Raw genomic sequence first — 19,623 nt, 5'->3', positions numbered from 1 at the left:
GCTCAATTTTATACTTAGTAGGGTTATAAATTACAATGGTTGCCCCATACATTTCTATAAAGTTTTGGGTTTTACAAAAGACCAAAATATATTATTACTATTGTGGTTATTCTTTTTAAACCACTGTTAAAAGGTTTTGCTATAGTGATAGTAATTTCTTTAATTGTTTTGATTAGGGACTGGTTATTTGTATAATAGTAGTTATCGATACACATGGATGGACAACACTGTTGGTTTGTTTTTAATAAATATTACTTTAATACAAAAAATAACCAAAAACTGTTACAAAGAGATTTAAAAGATGATGTATTGCTATTTAGAAACCACACATACCTTGAACCCTGAGCAAAGGGAAATATAACATGATCTGATGAGTTACAGCAAAATAAAGTCAGAAAGATCTTATTTACACTTTACTTCCTTATTCTGGATGGTTTTATTACTATTTAACCTCATTTACACCTTGCCGCTCTTAAATGCATCTGTTTTTACAGTTTATAATTAATAAACTTCATTAATTTATTGTTTTAATATATTTCATGTTTTGTTCTACAGTCATTTGTGTAACAGGTAAGTTTTCTTTTATGCTTCCAGACTGAAGGTAAGTTATCTGCTCACTGACCTTCATTAAACAACTGATCACTTATTAAGAACTGGCAGAAAGTATTTATACTGGAAATTAACTATATGTATAGATATAGTTTAAAAAAAAAAAAAAAAAAAAAAAAAAGATTTTATGGATATACAGTATACTTATACTTCTTGACTATCGCTGCATTGTTCACAAGACTCGTGGATCTCGTGACAGTTCAGACACGACCCACATGCTGCAAAGCATGCAGAGGAGTTAAAACTGAAACAACCAGTATTACTAGTTATACTGCATCACAGAAAGCCCCGATAACCCTTTTGACTAAGCTTAGGTTGTATTCACACAGCAAAAGAAAATATTGCACAATTAATTTTTCTCAAATCCTTCATTATTAATATATTTTCCATTCATATGCGATTTTAACCCGCATTACAAACCTTCAACAGGAAGTTACATTTTGGCTATTTACAACTAAATTAAAGCCCTCATTTTACTTAACCTCAGAGTGCAAATGGCAAGCACAATCAGTGATTGTTGTAAACAACGCTTGAAAAAGTAAGAAAAAGACTGGTGTAACACGTGTACGCTCCAGTTGAAGACAGCTTGCACGACTTTAACAGTTGTCAATGTTCACAAAGTAGTAAAAGAATATTCACACTTCACAGTATGTAGTAACTAAGCTAATCATTTTACAGATCAGCATCGTAAGGTCTTCCAGTGTAGGAAGTGTTGACGGATCCCATGTCCCGGGTTTTGGCTCTTGGGAAGTCCAGGTCGTCATCCAGTGACTTTTGTGAGTAAGGTACGCTGCTTCTGCTGCTGATGCTTCTCGGTATGTTGACCCTCGGCAGAGGCGTCGGTCTCTCCGTCGGCCTGGCCGTCTGCCTTTCTGTTTTGGCTTGAGGCTTTTCTCCACGGTTCCGTCCACCGCAGCAGGAGCAGATCCCGATGAACATCACACAACCACCGAGGACCTCCATGATGCCTCCGATGTAGCCCAAAACGATGCAGTATCCAACACGAATGTCATCCGCTCTCGCTGGGTCTCTTTTGACCGAGGTGGAGTTGAGGCTGTTGAGCAGATGAGTGTACCATGCAATGGGAATAATGGTCAGGACTCCGGAGCAGAAGATGAGGAGGCCACCCAGAGAAGCCAGGATCCACCTTGGTCTTTCCTTCCAGCATCTGACTCCAGGTGTTGCCACCACCAGGCCAAGTATGGTCACGATCAAAGACGCAATCATCATTCCTTGAGCGATCGGAATAATCTGGTTGTTAAAGTACGTTTGGTCATTGGTACGTTGGTTGCACAGTTGCGATCTAGATGTTGTGGAGGTCCTGCAGATGTCCCAGATTCCTTGTTCCACCACCAGATCCACAGCTTCGCCTGCCAGGTTGTTGACTGTGCGCCAGTTGGGCGCAACCGTGCTGGTCAGGTCTAGGATCCATCCACATGGTGCCAGGACCATGCCGAATATCAAGATCCCTGGAGTGCGCATGGTTGAAGGTCGAGCTGCTGTCCCCGTCTAAAGTGAGTCAAATATGTCTGGCGCTTAAGAAGAAACATACTGAAACCTGGAGGAGGTGGATCCGTCTGATTAGCATCTGATGGGTGTGGTGTTGAATGCCTGGTTCAAACTCAGACAAAACTGGTTTTTACTGCATGCCATGTTGCAGCCAATACCTTGAATACCAGTATGCAAGAGCTAAGGGATAAATAGGGTAAACTGGGGCAAGTTGTCACAGAGAAAAGCTGTTTACAGTGGTTATACCCGAGTACCAGTGAGGTTTCAGGTCAAAAGGTTGTCTTTGTTTGTCACCTAGTTCAAAATTGTCTTTAAATAGATGTTTTCACTTAATGCTTCACCTAATGCTTCACCTATCTATATTCATACCTTCTCATTTTTGCTGTTTTACATGCTGTAAATTTATACAGTTCATTAATTTTTATTAACCAAATAATTGTTCAATATTTATGCATTAAATACATTTTTGTCCAGTTTTTTTCTGTTTCATGATGGGGTTTGTTTAACAACTGCTTTACAGTTTTTTTTTTTTGTTTTCATTTTTGTCATGCAGAGGTTAATGACTTTTAATATAAATTATTAATTTACAAAAACATATTTTTGAGATGGAAAGTTTAGACATACTAAGTTGAAATTGACTTAAAAAGTTGACATTATAATAATTATGACATTAAAAAGTTGTAAGTCAATTTCGACTCATCATTTCTACTTTTTAAACTTAAATATGCCATAATTTCAACTTTATCTCATAAATGATTTATTGTCGTGAGACATATTAAGTTAATGACTTAATGTCATATAATTATGAATTTTTATGACTTAGTATGTGGCAAAATGGGCTTCCATAAAATCACATTTAAAAATAGCTTATTAATGGAAATACAAGAAGAGGATGATATTTATTGGTAGCATGCATAAAGTTGTACTTGACATTGTTCAAGATGTGCAATTTTTAGCTTCATAATTTATTCATTTATTACATTCATGTAGCCTTCATATAAACAGCCTTCAACAATTTGCATTAAAATTGATGGATGGAAGTAAATTACAACATTACTGTGAAAAAAAAAAACCCTTCCACAAAACATTTTACATAGCATTCTTCCTACAGCAGAGACACACACCTCTGTCCCGTGTGCAGTGGTTGTGCAAAGATTAGCTTACTTCAGAAGAATGTGTTTGCTTTTTGTAGTTGGTTAACTGTACAAACTTAAGAGGTTCCTGATAAATTACTGTATTTACACATTATAGCCCAGTGTGCTACAAAATCGAAGACATCGAAGGTACTGCCAACAAAATCATAAGGGCTTTACATTATAAAGTGCCAAGTAAAACCAAACTAATGGTGTTAGTGCTCCTCAATATAACCTCAAAACCTCACTTCCCTTGACAATCAGAAAATGTAGGCCTATAACTATGATTTCCGCCAAAATATCATAGGTGAGTAGTTAATATGACCTTAAAATAAATGATACATCAAAGATAATACAGGTGGTAAAACAGATGGTCACATTATGAATTATTGATAATCAAAAAAGGCCTTTCGATGCACAACCACATTTCACATAATGTTCAACATGAACTAAAACCTAAACAAAACATAACTGGCAATAAAAATAAAAACTATTTAAACATTGGGCCACTTCCTTTTACTGTAAATTTTACAGTGACTTGAATTTTACTAGAAAATCATTATAATCTATTTTACAGTGCCGTTGTAAAATATTGCCTAAGGCATTTATGTGATTTTTTTTTTTCACAATATTGTCCTGTTATGTGTAATATAAATTTTCACAATATAACTGGGCATTAGACCACTCAAAAAATGAAATGAAACGTAGCCTACACTGGAAAGACTGATTTGATCAATCTGGTTGATAAACTACGGAATTTTCACGCGGAAACGATGGTTACCACGGTGATTTTCGTAAGCATCTTGCTAAAAGGTTGTCTTTTACAAATCTGAGTCGTAAGGTTGTGCTTTATAGGCCGTGTTCACTGGTCTGTCCTGTTGCGTCTTCGCTCGTGTGAAGTCCATCTCACTTTGTTTGGAGTAATACGGGACACTACTGGCGCTGCTCGCACTGCTCACGCTGATTACACTGGGCACTATGACTCTGTGTGGTGGAGATGGATCGCGCGCGGACTTCACCGCATTTGTCCTCGGCCTTTGATCTTGCTTCCGACCGTCACAGCGCCGACACAACCCGATGGACATCACCAAACCTCCGAGCACCTCCATGATCCCCCCGATGAAGCCCAGAACCAGGCAGTATCCTACACGAATATCGGTGGATGTGGAGAAGATGGAGGTCATGATGTGAGTGTACCACGCCACTGGTATGATGGTGAGGACCCCTGAGATGAAGATAAGAAGACCACCTATCCCAGCGACAGTCCACTGTGGGGTATCAGTCCAGCATCTGACTCCGGCTGATGCCACGCCGATGGCAATGACATTGAGAATGAGTGCCGCCAGCATCAATCCTCGCGCGATCTGGATGATCTGAGCGCTGAAGTACTGCGTGTCCTGTTGGTTGCAAAGAATATCCCGGGATGATGTGAAAGTCCTGCAGATGTCCCATAATCCTTGTTGGAGGACCAGATCGGAAGATTCTCCAGGGATGTTGTTAATCGTGCGCCAGCCTGGTGCCACGGTGCTGGTCAGCTCCAGAATCCACCCGCAAGGTGCGAGCACCATCCCGAAAATAAAAATTCCAGGAGTTCGCATGATAGATTTGGGAGATCACACACAAACACACAAAAAAAGTCCAGCTGGGAATGAATTACTTTGTTTACGGTGTTTAAAGAGTAAAAGGGCAGCAGAAACTTCTAGTGAGAGGACCCCATAAAATCTGGTTATTGTTGAAAGTCACGTGACTGTCGGTCTAGGAAACATCAAAACTGCTTTAAGTTTCGACAGTCTGTTCTGGGCACACCTGTAGGGCCCCGCCCACTTGGCATTACGTCACATGCGATACAAAAAAATTGTAGGGGAGACTTTGGTGCTGATCATGGTGGTCATTTCGAATAAATGATTTGTTAATAAAGTTATACAGTTGGTAGATACTAATCGGAATAGCTATATTGTCAATTTCTTAATTTTATATGGTAGCCTATATTTTGTACTGAAGAAAACAAGACGAAACGAAACCAACCAACTTATTTTGATTATAACAAAAATCTTTATATATTGTTTTTCATGCACAATCTTTAAACAATTCATCTGTAGGTACTCTGCTTTCCTCTTATATGCTTGATTTTCTGTTGATTTTCCTTTCTCATTTGTCATTTATTTGAACATAAGACTAGGACCTTTAATATAGGAAACTATAGCTTTAATTATCATATATTATTCTGAACTCTTCAATTTAACAAAAATAAAATGAAGACAGAAAAAACTGGGGGGAAAACTTTGATATTTTATTATTTTAGGCTTTTTGGGTTAGCCTATTTATAGATCTCTTATTTTACCATTTTGCTTTCTTTAAATCAAAAAATCTTTCAATCTTTCAATCAAAAACTTTGCTATTGTCAATCAGTGCTTGTCTTGTTTTCTGTCCGCTTCCCAAATAGCAAATTGATTCTGGGCCAAATCAAGGTTGAATTATGGCCCATGATTGGCCCAAATGCTGCTTGCTGAAAGTAAACCAGATCTAGAATCATTCAGCTTTTGAGTGCATTCTGTCCTTAATTTATGCTGCATCACGACTCTGTAACAGGGTTATTATAGTTAACTAACTAAAACCATCAAAGACATTTTCATTACTTGAAATAAAATAAACACTAATTCAAAATATTAATAAAAACTATAGCACTACCTAAATAACACTGCTCTGTAAAGAGTTCTTAAAGAGTTCTCTGCTTAAAATACATTGAGAACATTTCAGGGTTGGCACATTGTGATATTCAGTACATTTAAGGTTGTTGCATCATTTAGCATATATGTTGAAACACTCAAAACCATGAAAACAAGTTTGAAACGTCACTCTGAAACTACAGCTGATCCCAGGACACGCCCCTCAATGACTGTCACATTGCTTTGATTAAATCTTGAAGTAAATCTTTCCACTTTCACCACATTAAACTACTAATGTGCTGATATGTTTCTTTCCCCTGCCCAAAATACCAGCTTAATCTAGCTTAAGTTGGTTTGCTGCTCTTGGTGTGTTTAAGATTCAGAAGTTTATGGTTACCCAGTCTGGCCTAGTCCAGTGCTAAACTGGGTGGAAGCAGACTGGCCAGCTTAGACCAGCAAACCACCTTAAGCTGGACTTTCAGCAGGTTTCTTATTCTGTTTTGTACTATTACTGATATCACCGATACTGATATCATTACCATAACACCATGGTACAGTTGTGAGTTGCAAAACAAAGTCAACATGCCCTTTGTTCCTACTGAGCTCCACCTGTATGACTATACATATTGAGACAGATCACCATGGAATGTGGTTTGGAATGAGGATAAACCTAACTCAAGTAGTCTCAGCATATGTGATGATGATATGATAACAAGACTGCAAAACACGTTGTTTCCGCCTGAAGTCTTGCTATATCTGTCATTTGAACCTAGAGCTAATGCATTATCTTACAATTAGCTTAATGGAGAAACAATACCTTCTTTAAAGGCACAATGGGGACAAGAAGGATCTGTAATGGTATTGTGATCAATGCAGTTGCAACCTGCAACCCCTCTACCCAGATCCTACTCACCCTGCTCTGTGCGGGCCTCGAACCTGGGTCTCGTGGGAGTCGGACACGCTAACAAAGAGGCTAAAAGATGCAACTTCTTTACTTGCACAGCAACTACTAGCTGGCCTCCGTTACAAATATGTATGTAAAAATACACAAATGTTTGTGGAATAAAAAGCTGAGTAATAATCACAGTCATCCTATCATTGCATTCAGGCCATATATTTTGGTCATATAGTATCGAAACATCACATAGTATTGAAACATATACTTTAATTTCCATTAAAGAATAGCCTTTATGTCAAACATCACATGAACAAACAGGAAAACAGGTCTACTCATATCCGCTTGTCGGAGAAAGTGTTAGCATATGAACTAACGAGAATATCTATGGACTTTTAAGGTAATCAGCTAACCTATTGCTGCTGCTTTTTTTCTCCCCATTTGGCAGTTCAGGGCTTCCATACTAATAAAATACATTGCATTTAAATAAATGTTTCTCTGAACGTTTAAAGTTGACATAAAACAGAAGTTGTGATAGTGTTTTCCCTATTGTGACACATGTTAAATGGCTTCTCAAATAAGAGTTGTAGCGCAGGACTTGATTTTGTCCATGGGGATTGATTGATTGAATGGTTGGGTTGTTTTGATTTGCTATTGGTCGATCTCAAGTGAGTGACAGGTTATTGTCCCGCCCTTGTGCCAGTAAACACGTCATCAGAGGAGAGAATAGATGTCGCTGAAAGAGGGAGGGGAAGTTATTTTGATTAAAGATTAAGAGGTACATGAATTATTATATAGAATTAAAAAATAGTGGTGTGCACGGATAAACAATTTATAATAAACACTGTGGTATTCCATAAAAATATGAATTGTCAATTTTGAATTCATGGTGATTTTATGGGGTTAGTTCACCCAAAAAATGAAATTTCTGTCATTAATTACTCACCCTCATGTTGTTCCACACCCGTAAGACCTTTGTTCCCCTTCAGAACACAAATTAAGATAGTTTTGATGAAATCCACAAGTTTTTTTTTTTATCCTCAATAGAAAGCAATGAAATTACCACATTCAAGGTCCAGAAAAGTAGTAAAAAAATTGTTAAAATAGTCAACGTGACTACAGTGGTTCAACTTTAATGTAATGAAGCGACGAGAATACTTTTTGTGTACAAAAACAAAACAAAAATAATGACTTTATTCAAAGTCGACTGCATGCAGAATGTGCACGTCAATTTGGGCGAAGAGCAACCTTTGACCTGATGCAATGATGCACGCGGAGGCGCAGAGGAGAGAGCAAAACAAAACACTGGTCACGAATTAGCAGTTTAAAATGAGAATTTTTTTTACAAAGAAATGTCGGAGGATTTCGATATAAGAGAAGAGAAGCTTGAGTTTGTTGCCCAGCCGTATTTGTTTGAACCGCGAGAGGCGTCTAAGCTTACAATACTCCAACATCATGCTTCATACATCGCGTCAGATCATTTCTCATTTTGCGCAAGCCGACTTGCGCATTCTGCATGTGATCTTTCGCCGGAAGCTAGTTGTTTGAATATATAAAGTTTTAAATATGGATATTTTTCTTACAAAAACGCATCCCTTCGCTTCGAAAAGCCTTTATTAACCCTCGGGAGTTGAATGGATTAATTTTTTTTCATGGATGGATGCATGTTTTTGTCTTCAGAATTTGGCCTACCATTCACAACCATTATAAACCTTGGAGGACAAAAGATATTTTTAAATATATCCTGAATTGTGTTCGTCTGAAAGAAGATGGTCACACCTATGGTTTGAGGGTGAGTAAATAATTTTTGGGTGAACTATCCCTTTAAGGTTGAACCATTGTAGTCACGTTGACTATTTTAATGATGTTTTTACTACTTCTGGACCTTGAATGTGGTAATTTCGTTGCTTCCTATTGAGGATAAAAATAAACCTCTTGGATTTCATCAAAAATATCTTAATATGTGTTCCGAAGATGAACGAAGGTCTTACGAGTGTAGAACAACATGTGGGTGAGTAATTAATGTTCATTTTTGGGTGAACTAACCCTTTAAGTGCACAGAGAGGTCTCAGTGAATCCACTAGGATATACATTACCTTAGATTTGCTTCTCCCTAGTGGTGAGGTTTGGCATAACACACATCACACATCTCACACGTCACACACACACACAGACACACACCTGGTCTCTTACGATAAATTGTTTATAATCCGTGCCACTAACCTACACTCTATATAGGCTACAATAAATCATTTTAACTGCCTCGAAAGCACATTTGCCCGCCTGTTTATCTGTTCATCTGACATGGTATTATTAGAAGAGGTCACACTGGCAGTAAACCGGAGGCGTGCACGCCTGCGCGCTCACGACCTGTGCGTGTGAATTTCCTTCTTGTCACTCACATGTGTTACAGAGCGATAGAGAAACTTAAACAGTCGCAGCGTTAGCAGCGAAAGAGGAAGGAAAATGAAGATGTACTTTTCAACGGTGGTGATATTTACAGGTATATTTATAATGTTTACTGGTCACACATTATAGTGTTCACTTATATGGATATATAGGATATATATACTGTTAAAGCTAGCTACTTATTATAAATTATAGACAATATATAAGTAGCCTCCGATTATTAGCCAATAATTATTTTATGAACCTTTAAACTGAAATGACATTGCTGTCGTAAGCAATTAGGTTATATTTACATGTGACATGTGTAATGGACATTGTTATATTGAATATTAGGCTACCAATTCATTCAAAACATGTAGCCTAAAATTGCTCTTTGACGTCACTGGGTATGTGTAGCTCATGAGTGAAGCCTACTGTATGTGTTACTTTAGTTTTTATAAGGTGTATGATTTGAATTTAAACAATGTTCAACTACTGAAAGCGACTTCACGTAAGTTTTTTATTGTGTCTCAGTTTTGGTGTTTATTGACATTGTTAATGTATTGTGCGTAAGTTAATGAAGACTTTTTGTGGCTTTTTCGTTGTTTTTGTTTGTTGTGACATGAAGGTTGGATGATATTTGTTGGCAGCACAACTGGCACATCGACAATAGCAGCAACTACAGCATCTAGTTCATCGACATTGCCTTCTACGAACACAGCATCAGCAATTGTCACTGAGGGACTAAAAACGGATCAGTCTTCCCCAACGGTCAGTACAAAAGAAACAACAACTGATATACCTGTGATTTCCACGAGCACTACGAACGACTCTACATCAGCTCAGACAACATCAAATACAACCTCTAGCGTTAATACTAACTCTTCAGCAACTGAGCTCACCAGCGTAGTCAACAATGCGACTAACGCGTCGACCACAATCTCAACGAGTTTGGTGACTGAAACTCCTGCAACATCCTCTTCTGCGAGTCTTACCTCAAAGAAAACAACTCCTGCAACATCATCTTCAGCGAGTATTACCTCAAAGATAACAACTCCTGCAACATCATCTTCAGCGACTATTACCTCAAAGAAAACAACGCTGGGGAGCACGGCAGAGGTTACATCTACGGTAACTATTACAACTAAACCGGTGTCCTCTTCTACAAGAGCAACAACCGAGGAAAAGAAAACCATCTCAACACAAGACAAAAACAGTGCTGAACAAGAAAAGAAGGACCCAGAGGCCTTGAGCTCAGGTATGAGTTCATATTTTCATATTTTTTGCAACTTGTGTACATATTTCATTTTATCACAAATAATGTTAATACAGTGTTTCAGTTCCTGCTGACCAGTTTAGTTGAATGAACACAAAGTTTTGATTGTTTCCTGACCTTCTGCTCCAGATCTTAAGTAGGTCAAAGGTGTATTTTATTTCCTTATAAGACTTTATCTATAGTTTCGTTTATGGTTTTCATAAACCGGGTCAGTTCATGTAAATTAAAATTCAAACTAATTTATTGAGGTTAACACATAAAGTATCCCTAAAAGATGAAATTTTACTATGAAAATTTAAAAATGTAAGATGACTTTCTCTAGCCAAATAAAAAAAAACATAATTGTCATCTTTTATTCCTTAAGCCTGTAATAAAACTCTATTGCCAAATAAAAAAAATTCCTAGATATTGATCAAGGTCAGAGGCAGGTCTCAAACATTTTAGTGTTTTTAGCAACTGAATTTATTATTTTGTAGCCTACATATCCAAACCACTGATTCCCAAACACTTTAAGAGGGTTCTTCCGAGTTAATATTTAATACAGTAACTGAGTGATTGAACCATTAACAGTTACCTAGTCTTTTCTTGTAAGTGACCCTTTTTATAGAATCTAAGTAGGTGTTATTTGTACTTTACACTCAAATGTCATTCAGCCTCACTTAAAACTGTCTGAATGTCATTGCACTGAATAACGAAACAAGTGTCATCTGCAAACAAACGCTACTAGAGATTTTCTCAGAACTAACTTTTGACATTTAGCTGGTATTGCAGTGATTTTGAGTGGATGTATGAAGTCAAGTTCACACATACACTGCAGTAGAGGAACCACAGGTGTAGTTCATCAGATTAACTGGACATAATCCAATAGCGTGTGATAACCACAAAATGGAATAATACTTCTTGTTTTCATTTTGAACACTATAACATTTGTGTAATTTCAAACCTGACACTTCTTTTTTGAAACATTTTACTTGAAAAGAGTGTGTGTGTGTGTGTGTGTGTGTGTGTGTGTGTGTGTGTGTGTGTGTGTGTGTGTGTGTAGTGCAAATCACATTTTTAAGTGTACCTGAAGTATCTAAATTCATTCTAGGGACACTGTATGTGAAAAGAAAGAGTGTAAGAAAATTAAACTCACCCTCAAATTTTGTTTTAGGGTCTTTTAACTAGTTGCTTATTAGCATGCATATTACTAGAATATTGGCTGTTTATTAGTAATTATTAAGCACATATTAATGCCTTATTCTGCATGACCTTATTTTACATTGTTAATCCTACCCAATACCTAAACTTAACAACTAACTAACTAACTATTAATAAGCAATAAATTAGGAGTTTATTGAGGGAAAAGTCGTAGTTAATAGTTTATATGTGTTCCCATACTAAAGTGTTTATCTTTTCAGTATACTTATTTTTGCACATGATTTTAATGTTTTGTTTGATATGAATTGTAAATAATATAGCTTTCACTATATGTCATATATGATTGAGCAAACTAAATCTTGTCCTTACTTCCTTTTCAGCAAGTGTCGCTGCCATCGTAATTGGCTTCCTTGTCATTGTATTAATCTTACTTGGTGGGGCGTACTACTTCAAGATGCGGTGAGTCAAGCAGCAAATGCAGTTATTTGTAGTTATCTTCTTTTATTTTTTTCTGCCAAGGCTTTTTAGGGTGAATTCCACAGAGCTGTTCATTTTTATATATTAAAAGGAAATATATTGTGCAAAGATAAAATTGTTTGTTTGTTTTTTAGGATAATTAGGTTTTTTGTTATAAATTATATAAAATATATATTTTTAATTATTACATTTCATTATGAAAAACAATGTGAAAAAAAAAAATGTTATTATTTTCTTGCATTATACTTAAATTGTGAAGTATTTATAAATACATCCTGGTAGTATTTCTTGAGTTTATTATTTGCTGACTGTAATACATTATGAATGAGAAGGACAATACTTTGCATTACAGTAGCTGGGAGGGAATGTGCTTGAATCGCATGAAAATAATGTCACAAAAATGTCTAAAAATGTATGATGTTAATGCAAAATATAATTTCATATTTTTGTCTGTAAATTTTGGGGTGAATATTATGAATTTAACCCTTTATTGTAAGCTATAAATGGAAGAGTAAATTCACATTTTATTTTTGCAGTTATTGCTAAATGAATTGTCGATGGCCTTATGGTTTGTTTGTGTGTTACAGACGTTCTTCTTACGGACGCCTTTTGGATGATACTGATCACAGCACTGTGGGGAATTTTCTCAACCCAATGTTTGATGGTTAAAAAGGGAAGTGTTCATGAAGAAACATTCATTTCTGAGGAACAACCTACACACATTTCTTTAGCAATGAATACGGTGGCATCAGATTCTGTATTTTGGCCTCAAAATTCTTCGTCAATCTTCATCTAAATCATCTAAACATAGATCATACGCTGAAGAGAATCATCAAGAAGTTTTTCGAATGTACACTCTTAAGAATAAAGGTTCCAAAAGCAGGATCTCACAGTGATGCCATAGAAGAGCCAGTTTTGTTTCCTCAAAGAATCCTTCAAGATGTTTAGAACCTTTTTTTCCAGTGGAATGGAAAGGTTCCATAGATGTTTCTACGTGAAACCATCAATGCCAATACGGAACCTTTATTTTTAAGAGTGGCGAGACTTTCTGAAAGATTTACTATGAAGGCTGGAAGTGATGTCCTAGAAATTTAATTTTTGTTTGTTTGTGAAATGTATTTTCTTATTGTACTGGGTATATTTTCTGACTAACTAGTTTACTCTGATTAAATGCGCACACTGTTCGTCTCATGATCGTATTTTTTTTTTCAGTGTAAATAAACCACATTAATAACATTAGCTATAATCAAAGCCTCACATCTCAAACAGGCCACTTGTGTTCATTATTGGTTTCTCAGAGTGACCTTATCATTTAGTGTAATTACAGCTCTGCCCTCAGCTGTGGCCTCCACTATTCATGTGAAGACAGTCTCTTGTTTTAACACGAAGACCGTTTAACATTTCTGTTGCTTTAACAATAACAGATTTTTCCTCTTGTCATTGTAATGGCAGGGATCCACAATCAGTGTGCAATTAAGCATTTAAACAGTCAAGACTGTTATTAGAGACTTAAAAATAAGCCATCAAGCAAATGGAGGCACTTTAACAAAACATCTGGTGTTCTGGTCTGTTTGAGATTGGGTTTCAGTAAGTAGTGCTGCAGTTTATTTATCTGCATCCATGAATTTATTTTTGAATGTTTAAAACCATGTTTCCACCCCTAGTTTTTCTTACCTGTTCAACAGCAACCACTGTTTCCTGTTTTTGCAAAAGCTCTAGTTTCAAGAATTGCACAAACCACAGCAGGATTGTCTAATTCACTGGTCTCGAGCTGCAGCAATTGATTATAAAACTGTCAGTGTGTATAAAAAAATGATCATATTTAATTTCATCAATATATATATAGAATTATATGTAATATATTTTTTGCTTATGTCATGAATACTTTATCAGAATTCTTGTTTAAAATCAAGTTCCTGTGTTATATACTTTTTCCTGTGTGATTAATATTTCATGTCACTACCCATGAATATGGTGTACTTTTGTTTGTTTATGAGACATACATATAGATATGTTTTTAAACTAATATCTTACAAAAAAGGTTTTAGACATGTTTTAGACAAACTATATTCAGACAATGTTCTAAATTTTAGTCACAAAAATTGTGAACTCAGATAAAGGAAATGAAAACAAAACAGCTCATATAAATGTACTTGTCCTCCTGAGGTTTCTGAAGATGATGCACCTGCTTTCACAAAAGCAAAAAAGGATTAACTTTAAAGAGTTTCAAATCAAGCATTTCAAAGAGAATGCAGCTCATACACTCTCAAATTTGGCTGTGACCTCGATTATCAGAAACCTGACCTCATTTTACTGGAGGACAAACAATCATTGTGCTCTGAATACACATTCACATATTAAACCTATAAATAACCTATTCAAATAACTGATTCTAAATCTGAAGGAAATAAAACTTACTTAAATTCTGGCAAACGTAAGCATGGAATGCATTATAAAAGCGATTCCAGCAATTAATAAATAGAGAGGAAACTGCAAACTTTTCAGATCAATGATCTAGCTTTTTTAACATTATAAGCCAAATCTCATTTGAACCTAATTTCCCCTTCATTTCAGCAATCTGTTGAGATGAGCAGACAGGTTGCTCTCGTGCTGTTCTCATTCAGCTGCACAGTGTTTGTGATGCTCACAAAGTGTTGTCGTGAGTGTTTTTCAGTGTGCTCTTGTTATAGGCTGTTAATGAGCGGGCCTGTCATTAGCACACAGCTGAGAGCTAATTGCTGTGATGACTGAATATCAAACTGTGCTCACAAAGCCCCATCATTCTCTCTACTTCAACACCTCTTAACATTGAGGTTATTTTAGCCTTCACAATGCCTCATAATACTATTGTTATTTTAGAATAATTTTAGAATATTTACATTTTTAACTATTTAAACTTGAACTTACTTTTTCATAATTTATACAATTATTATATTTACATACACAATCATAGGTATCTTATATAACAGTGTTCGATCTCTATTAAGTAACACTCATTTAGTTTAAATATTTACAGATTTATTTATAATATTTCAGCTGGGGAAGTTGAGTTGAGGAAGTGAGTAGTCCTCATGTCAGCTGGTTTGCTGTAATGTCGTGGGTCAAGAGGACCAAATTAACCCTGACCAAACAACATATTCAACCAAACCTCTACTTAGTTGGCCATTTTTAATTATTTGCTGAATATAGTACTGAAGGAACAATAATTTCAGTGTAACTGTTACACCAGTACTGACCCCAGCACTGAACCCTGAAGAACACCACAAGTGATTAATGAATCTTTTTTTTTTTTTTTTTTTTTTTTTGACATAAAACATAAAAATGAGTAGTCCTCATGTAAACTGGTTTTACTGTTTTAATGTAATGTGGGTTAAGAGGACGAAATTAAAGCGATCGTTCACCCAAAAATGAAAATTCTATCATCATTTACTCACCCTCGAGTGGTTCCAAACCTGTATAATTTTCTTTGTTCTGTTGAACACAAAAGAATATATTTTGAAGAATATGTTAAAGGGATAGTTCACCCAAAAATGAAAATTTGATGTTTATCTGCTTACCCCCAGGGCATCCAAGATGTAGGTGTCTTTGTTTCTTCATTAGAACACAAATGATGACTTTTAACTCCAACCGCTGCCGTCTGTCAGTGGTATAATGCAAGTTAGCGGGAACTTGGACTATAAGATTAAATAAAACACGACAGACAAATCCAAATGAAACCCTGCGGCTCGTGACGGCACATTGATGTCCTAAGACACGAAATGATCGGTTTGTACGAGAAACCAAACAGTATTTATATCATTTTTTACCTCTAATACACCACTATGTCCAACTGCATTCATCACTCGATTCGTAAGGTCTGATCGCGCTCTGACAACGGCAGTGATGTCTCGCTCTCATTGAAGTATATGCGTGAGACATCACTGCCTTTGTCAGAGCGCGATCAGACCTCACGAATCGAGTGATGAACACAGTTGGACATAGTGGTGTATTAGAGGTAAAAAATGATATAAATACTGTTTGGTTTCTCGCACAAACCGATCGTTTCGTGTCTTAAGACATCAATGTGTCGTCACGAGCCGCAGGGTTTCATTTGGATTTGTCTGTCGTGTTTTATTTACTCTTATAGTCCAAGTTCCCGCTGACTTGCATTATACCACTGACAGACGGCAGCGGTTGGAGTTAAAAGTCATCATTTGTGTTCTAATGAAGAAACAAAGACACCTACATCTTGGATGCTCTGGGGGTAAGCAGATAAACATCAAATTTTCATTTTTGGGTGAACTATCCCTTTAAACTGAATTGAACAGTTTTGGGGCACCATTGACTTCCATAGTAGTTTTTTTTTCCTACTATGGAAGTCAATGGTGCCCCAAAGTGGCCTGGTTACAAACTTTCTTCAAAATATCTTCCTTTGTGTTCAACAGAACAAAGACATGTTTACAGGTTTGGAACTACTTGAGGGTGAGTAAATGATCATAGAATTTTCATTTTTGGGTGAACTATCCTTTTAACCCTGACAAAACCATATACCATATAAAGAAAAAACAATATTCTCTATTTAGTTGGCACATTTATTTATTTATTTAGTACAGAAGGAACAATTATTTTACTACAGTGCAATGTTTCACCTTTTATACTGTAAAACAATTAGACAAGTATGAATAACTGGATGAAGCGCACTCTTGCTCATGTGATATAGCTTAATTAAACCTTTTTAGATACATACATACAGCAAGCTGAAAACAGATCACATTATTGCACACTAAAGGTATTTATTTAATAAATGAAAGAACATTATTTGTCAAGCATCAGCCTGAAATATACATAATGCAAAGCTTTCATAATCTGCCGGTGAAGCTGCTGAAGTAATGATTCAGGCTGTTTCAGGGATTTCTCTGAGGCAGACTGATAACAACAGGGGGCAGTGTGTAGGCAGAGTAGTACGGGTAGTATGGGTAGAATGGGTATTGGTATTGTTGGTATTGGTATTGGAAGTTAAAATAAGGGTTTGTAAGGACGTTATCAGCTCTAGGAACAGGGAAGAAGATATGCCTGGTGATGGGGTCTGTCTGAGCAAGTGGAGAACCAATGAGCTGCTGACCCTAGATCAAACACAGCATTCACAGAAAGATGTAGACAGACTTGTAAATACATTGTTTTGCGATGTTATGCAGAAATCTTCTCACCTCACCAATTAGTGGCCCATTATCTCCGTCTGTGTCTTGCTCCACCTGTATAAAGACAGAGGCGTTGTTCAGAACGATTCTATTTTAATTGAATCTATAATATAAATATTTGAATGTTTAGTCTATTTAACCTATTGATTTTTTAGTGGAACTTACTGGAGCACTGAGACAAAGACCCAGGATGGACAACACTACAATGATTGTCTTCATCTTTAAGTTTTACCCTAAAATGCACCAAAACAGTTATTATAGAGTTATTATAATAATATCTTTGCAAAGTGCTTCACGAAGCATAAAGAAATGTGTAAAAAAAATAATAAAAAACTGAAATAAAATCATCAGGGCAATGGTTTGGCAGATTTAGTCATGTGCCTACCTCAAAGACTATTACTCAGAGCAGCAGTTTATCAAAAAAAGACCTAAAAGTTATCTAAAGCTATCTAAAAGTATAACTGAATATATGTTGATCACTTTAAGGCTAAATAATATCTGTTTTATCTGCATTTAGCTGGAGAACAGTATCGTTCAGCTATTGCAAATGTCCCGTCCCAGTTAGTTTGACACATTGCCTCTGTCTGTCAATTAGAAATGTGTAATCAGTTGTGCCAAAAACTGCACTCAGATCAAATGGGCAAACACTAAGATTATACATATTATACATAAAATATCTTTAAAAACCACAACAATCATAAGCCCTAGGCCTACTAAGACAATACTGACATGTTTACATTTCAGAGTTAGCTAGCACCAGTGTTATTTTAGTATCATTGAGACTTTATTATAGTTTTTATTAATATTTTAAATTAGTAATATATAAAGTTTTAGTCATTTTTAGTAATTTAGTAATATGTCTATAGTTTTTATTAATTTCTGTTTTAGTTTTTGTTATTTTAGTACATCAAGTACTAAAAACTAGATGGAAATGAGCTATAAGTGTGTTTGCTGCTCAAATTGAGGCCATCTAAACATTATATCAAGCATGCCTGATAAGCCAGTCATTGAGTGTTAAATGTGTATAGATGATATGCAGTTCTTATCTGAATGTCAGTCATAATAATTCATAGTCCTTTGCAGATGTCACATACAATATGAATCAAAGTTACAAAGTCCTGAATACCTGACTGTTGTAGAGATATAATTGCAAAAGGATTGTAAACTTACCATCAAGTGAGAAACAATCAGTTCTGCTTTACTGTTGAAATAGGTACATTTAAATACCTTATGGGTACTACATCAAAAATCTGTCCAATCAGATTTTACCACACATGTGACCACAGTGAAGTCATAGCTGAAATAATTAAATTACAGTATTCTACAGTGAAAACACATCATTCAGACTTTGTTCAGATAATATCATATTGTCCAGAATCAGGTAAGTAAAAATTGTTACTAAAATGATTTCCTGAAGTTTATAGTAATTTTTTTTAAATCTTGTTCTTGCGCCTGTCTCAGAGTAAGAAGATTGTGACCACATCTTATCAAGTCTAGACATCATTATGGTTTTGTTTATGTCTCCCTAAACTGCAGGTGTAGTTTTCAGGACTTTCCTCAGTAATTATGGAAAACCACTGGGTCCAAATGTAATAGGTTTAAATCACTTGATGAAAATACATACTTGTCTTTCACATTATACTTATAATAACATTCAGTATTTTTTTATTTTGTTGTCAATTATGAGGTTTATGATGATTTTTCTGAGTGGCCATGGCAAGCACAAGTAGCACAACATTTACTTGCAGGGATTAAGATTACTTGGTTAATTATTATTCTAATTAGCAGATGCTTTATATCCGAAGTAGCTAACTAGTAGGCCTACACCAACCCACAAAGTGTATCATATTTTCCCTCTTCTTTAAAATGTCACGAATGTAGAAACAGTCATACATTATCTTTTCAAATATATCCTGTTCTCACAACAATTCTGAAATCATAAGTTCAGAATTCATTTCTTTTCAATGATTCAGAAAACATTTTTTTTTTCAGTGATGTGGTTCAAAATACATTGCATTGTATACTGCAGTGTACATTTGAGAATTCCATTGACATATTTGTATGTTTTGAGATTTATATATCTGTGTGAATTATTACACTGTACAAGTGTTGTCACACATGATATCAAATGTATTTCATATGGTAACATCTATATTAGGCTAACTGTCAATTTTCATTTTAGGTAGAAATAGTACTTTTTACTAATATAGCAAGCCCAATTTACAGTGCAGAAAATAAATTTTAATGACAGATTTGAACCAGTAGAGGTCAGCATTTCTCTCTCTCTGAGAGTTTTCACCTCTGACTCCATTAATCACATACAATGTTCATACTGTATATATTCAGCTATAAC

The 19,623-nt window shown here is 35.7% G+C and overlaps 4 protein-coding genes across 4 annotated transcripts; 1 reads left to right on the top strand and 3 right to left on the bottom strand.

Moving 5' to 3' along the window:
• Window positions 1–234: 234 nt before the first annotated feature.
• cldn23.1 (claudin 23.1) lies at window positions 235–2,205 on the bottom strand. The gene has a single exon (XM_048175084.1). The coding sequence runs from the start codon at window positions 2,089–2,091 to the stop codon at window positions 1,282–1,284; it is 810 nt and encodes a 269-aa protein (XP_048031041.1). The 5' UTR covers window positions 2,092–2,205; the 3' UTR covers window positions 235–1,281.
• A 793-nt stretch (window positions 2,206–2,998) lies between these two features.
• On the bottom strand, window positions 2,999–5,015 carry cldn23.2 (claudin 23.2). Its single transcript, XM_048175095.1, has one exon. The coding sequence runs from the start codon at window positions 4,847–4,849 to the stop codon at window positions 4,073–4,075; it is 777 nt and encodes a 258-aa protein (XP_048031052.1). The 5' UTR covers window positions 4,850–5,015; the 3' UTR covers window positions 2,999–4,072.
• A 3,864-nt stretch (window positions 5,016–8,879) lies between these two features.
• On the top strand, window positions 8,880–13,277 carry parm1 (prostate androgen-regulated mucin-like protein 1). The gene is made up of 4 exons (XM_048175075.1): window positions 8,880–9,315; window positions 9,829–10,458; window positions 11,997–12,075; window positions 12,681–13,277. The coding sequence occupies exons 1-4, from the start codon at window positions 9,279–9,281 to the stop codon at window positions 12,760–12,762; spliced, it is 828 nt and encodes a 275-aa protein (XP_048031032.1). The 5' UTR covers window positions 8,880–9,278; the 3' UTR covers window positions 12,763–13,277.
• A 3,379-nt stretch (window positions 13,278–16,656) lies between these two features.
• wu:fk95d07 lies at window positions 16,657–18,475 on the bottom strand. The gene is made up of 4 exons (XM_048175160.1): window positions 18,441–18,475; window positions 17,436–17,503; window positions 17,280–17,324; window positions 16,657–17,195 (listed from the first exon to the last, which is right to left on the bottom strand). The coding sequence occupies exons 2-4, from the start codon at window positions 17,487–17,489 to the stop codon at window positions 16,977–16,979; spliced, it is 318 nt and encodes a 105-aa protein (XP_048031117.1). The 5' UTR covers window positions 17,490–17,503; window positions 18,441–18,475; the 3' UTR covers window positions 16,657–16,976.
• Window positions 18,476–19,623: the final 1,148 nt, after the last annotated feature.

This window comes from Megalobrama amblycephala, linkage group LG2 (genome assembly GCF_018812025.1).
Source record: "Megalobrama amblycephala isolate DHTTF-2021 linkage group LG2, ASM1881202v1, whole genome shotgun sequence".
NCBI classification, from domain to species: Eukaryota; Metazoa; Chordata; class Actinopteri; order Cypriniformes; family Xenocyprididae; genus Megalobrama; species Megalobrama amblycephala.
Note: the sequence above shows the minus strand (reverse complement) of the source record. Positions and strands in the feature narration are given on the sequence as shown.

Excerpts from the sequence above, each read along its gene's own strand:
- wu:fk95d07 (XM_048175160.1), bottom strand. The coding sequence starts at position 17,489 with ATGAAGACAATCATTGTAGTGTTGTCCATCCTGGGTCTTTGTCTCAGT. Across the intron at positions 17,325-17,435 it reads GTCTTTGTCTCAGTGCTCCA|GTGGAGCAAGACACAGACGG; the intron begins GTAAGTTCCACT and ends GTCTTTATACAG. Across the intron at positions 17,196-17,279 it reads ATGGGCCACTAATTGGTGAG|GGTCAGCAGCTCATTGGTTC; the intron begins GTGAGAAGATTT and ends TGTTTGATCTAG.
- cldn23.1 (XM_048175084.1), bottom strand. The coding sequence starts at position 2,091 with ATGCGCACTCCAGGGATCTTGATATTCGGCATGGTCCTGGCACCATGT.
- cldn23.2 (XM_048175095.1), bottom strand. The coding sequence starts at position 4,849 with ATGCGAACTCCTGGAATTTTTATTTTCGGGATGGTGCTCGCACCTTGC.
- parm1 (XM_048175075.1), top strand. The coding sequence starts at position 9,279 with ATGAAGATGTACTTTTCAACGGTGGTGATATTTACAG. Across the intron at positions 9,316-9,828 it reads AACGGTGGTGATATTTACAG|GTTGGATGATATTTGTTGGC; the intron begins GTATATTTATAA and ends TGTGACATGAAG. Across the intron at positions 10,459-11,996 it reads CCCAGAGGCCTTGAGCTCAG|CAAGTGTCGCTGCCATCGTA; the intron begins GTATGAGTTCAT and ends CTTCCTTTTCAG.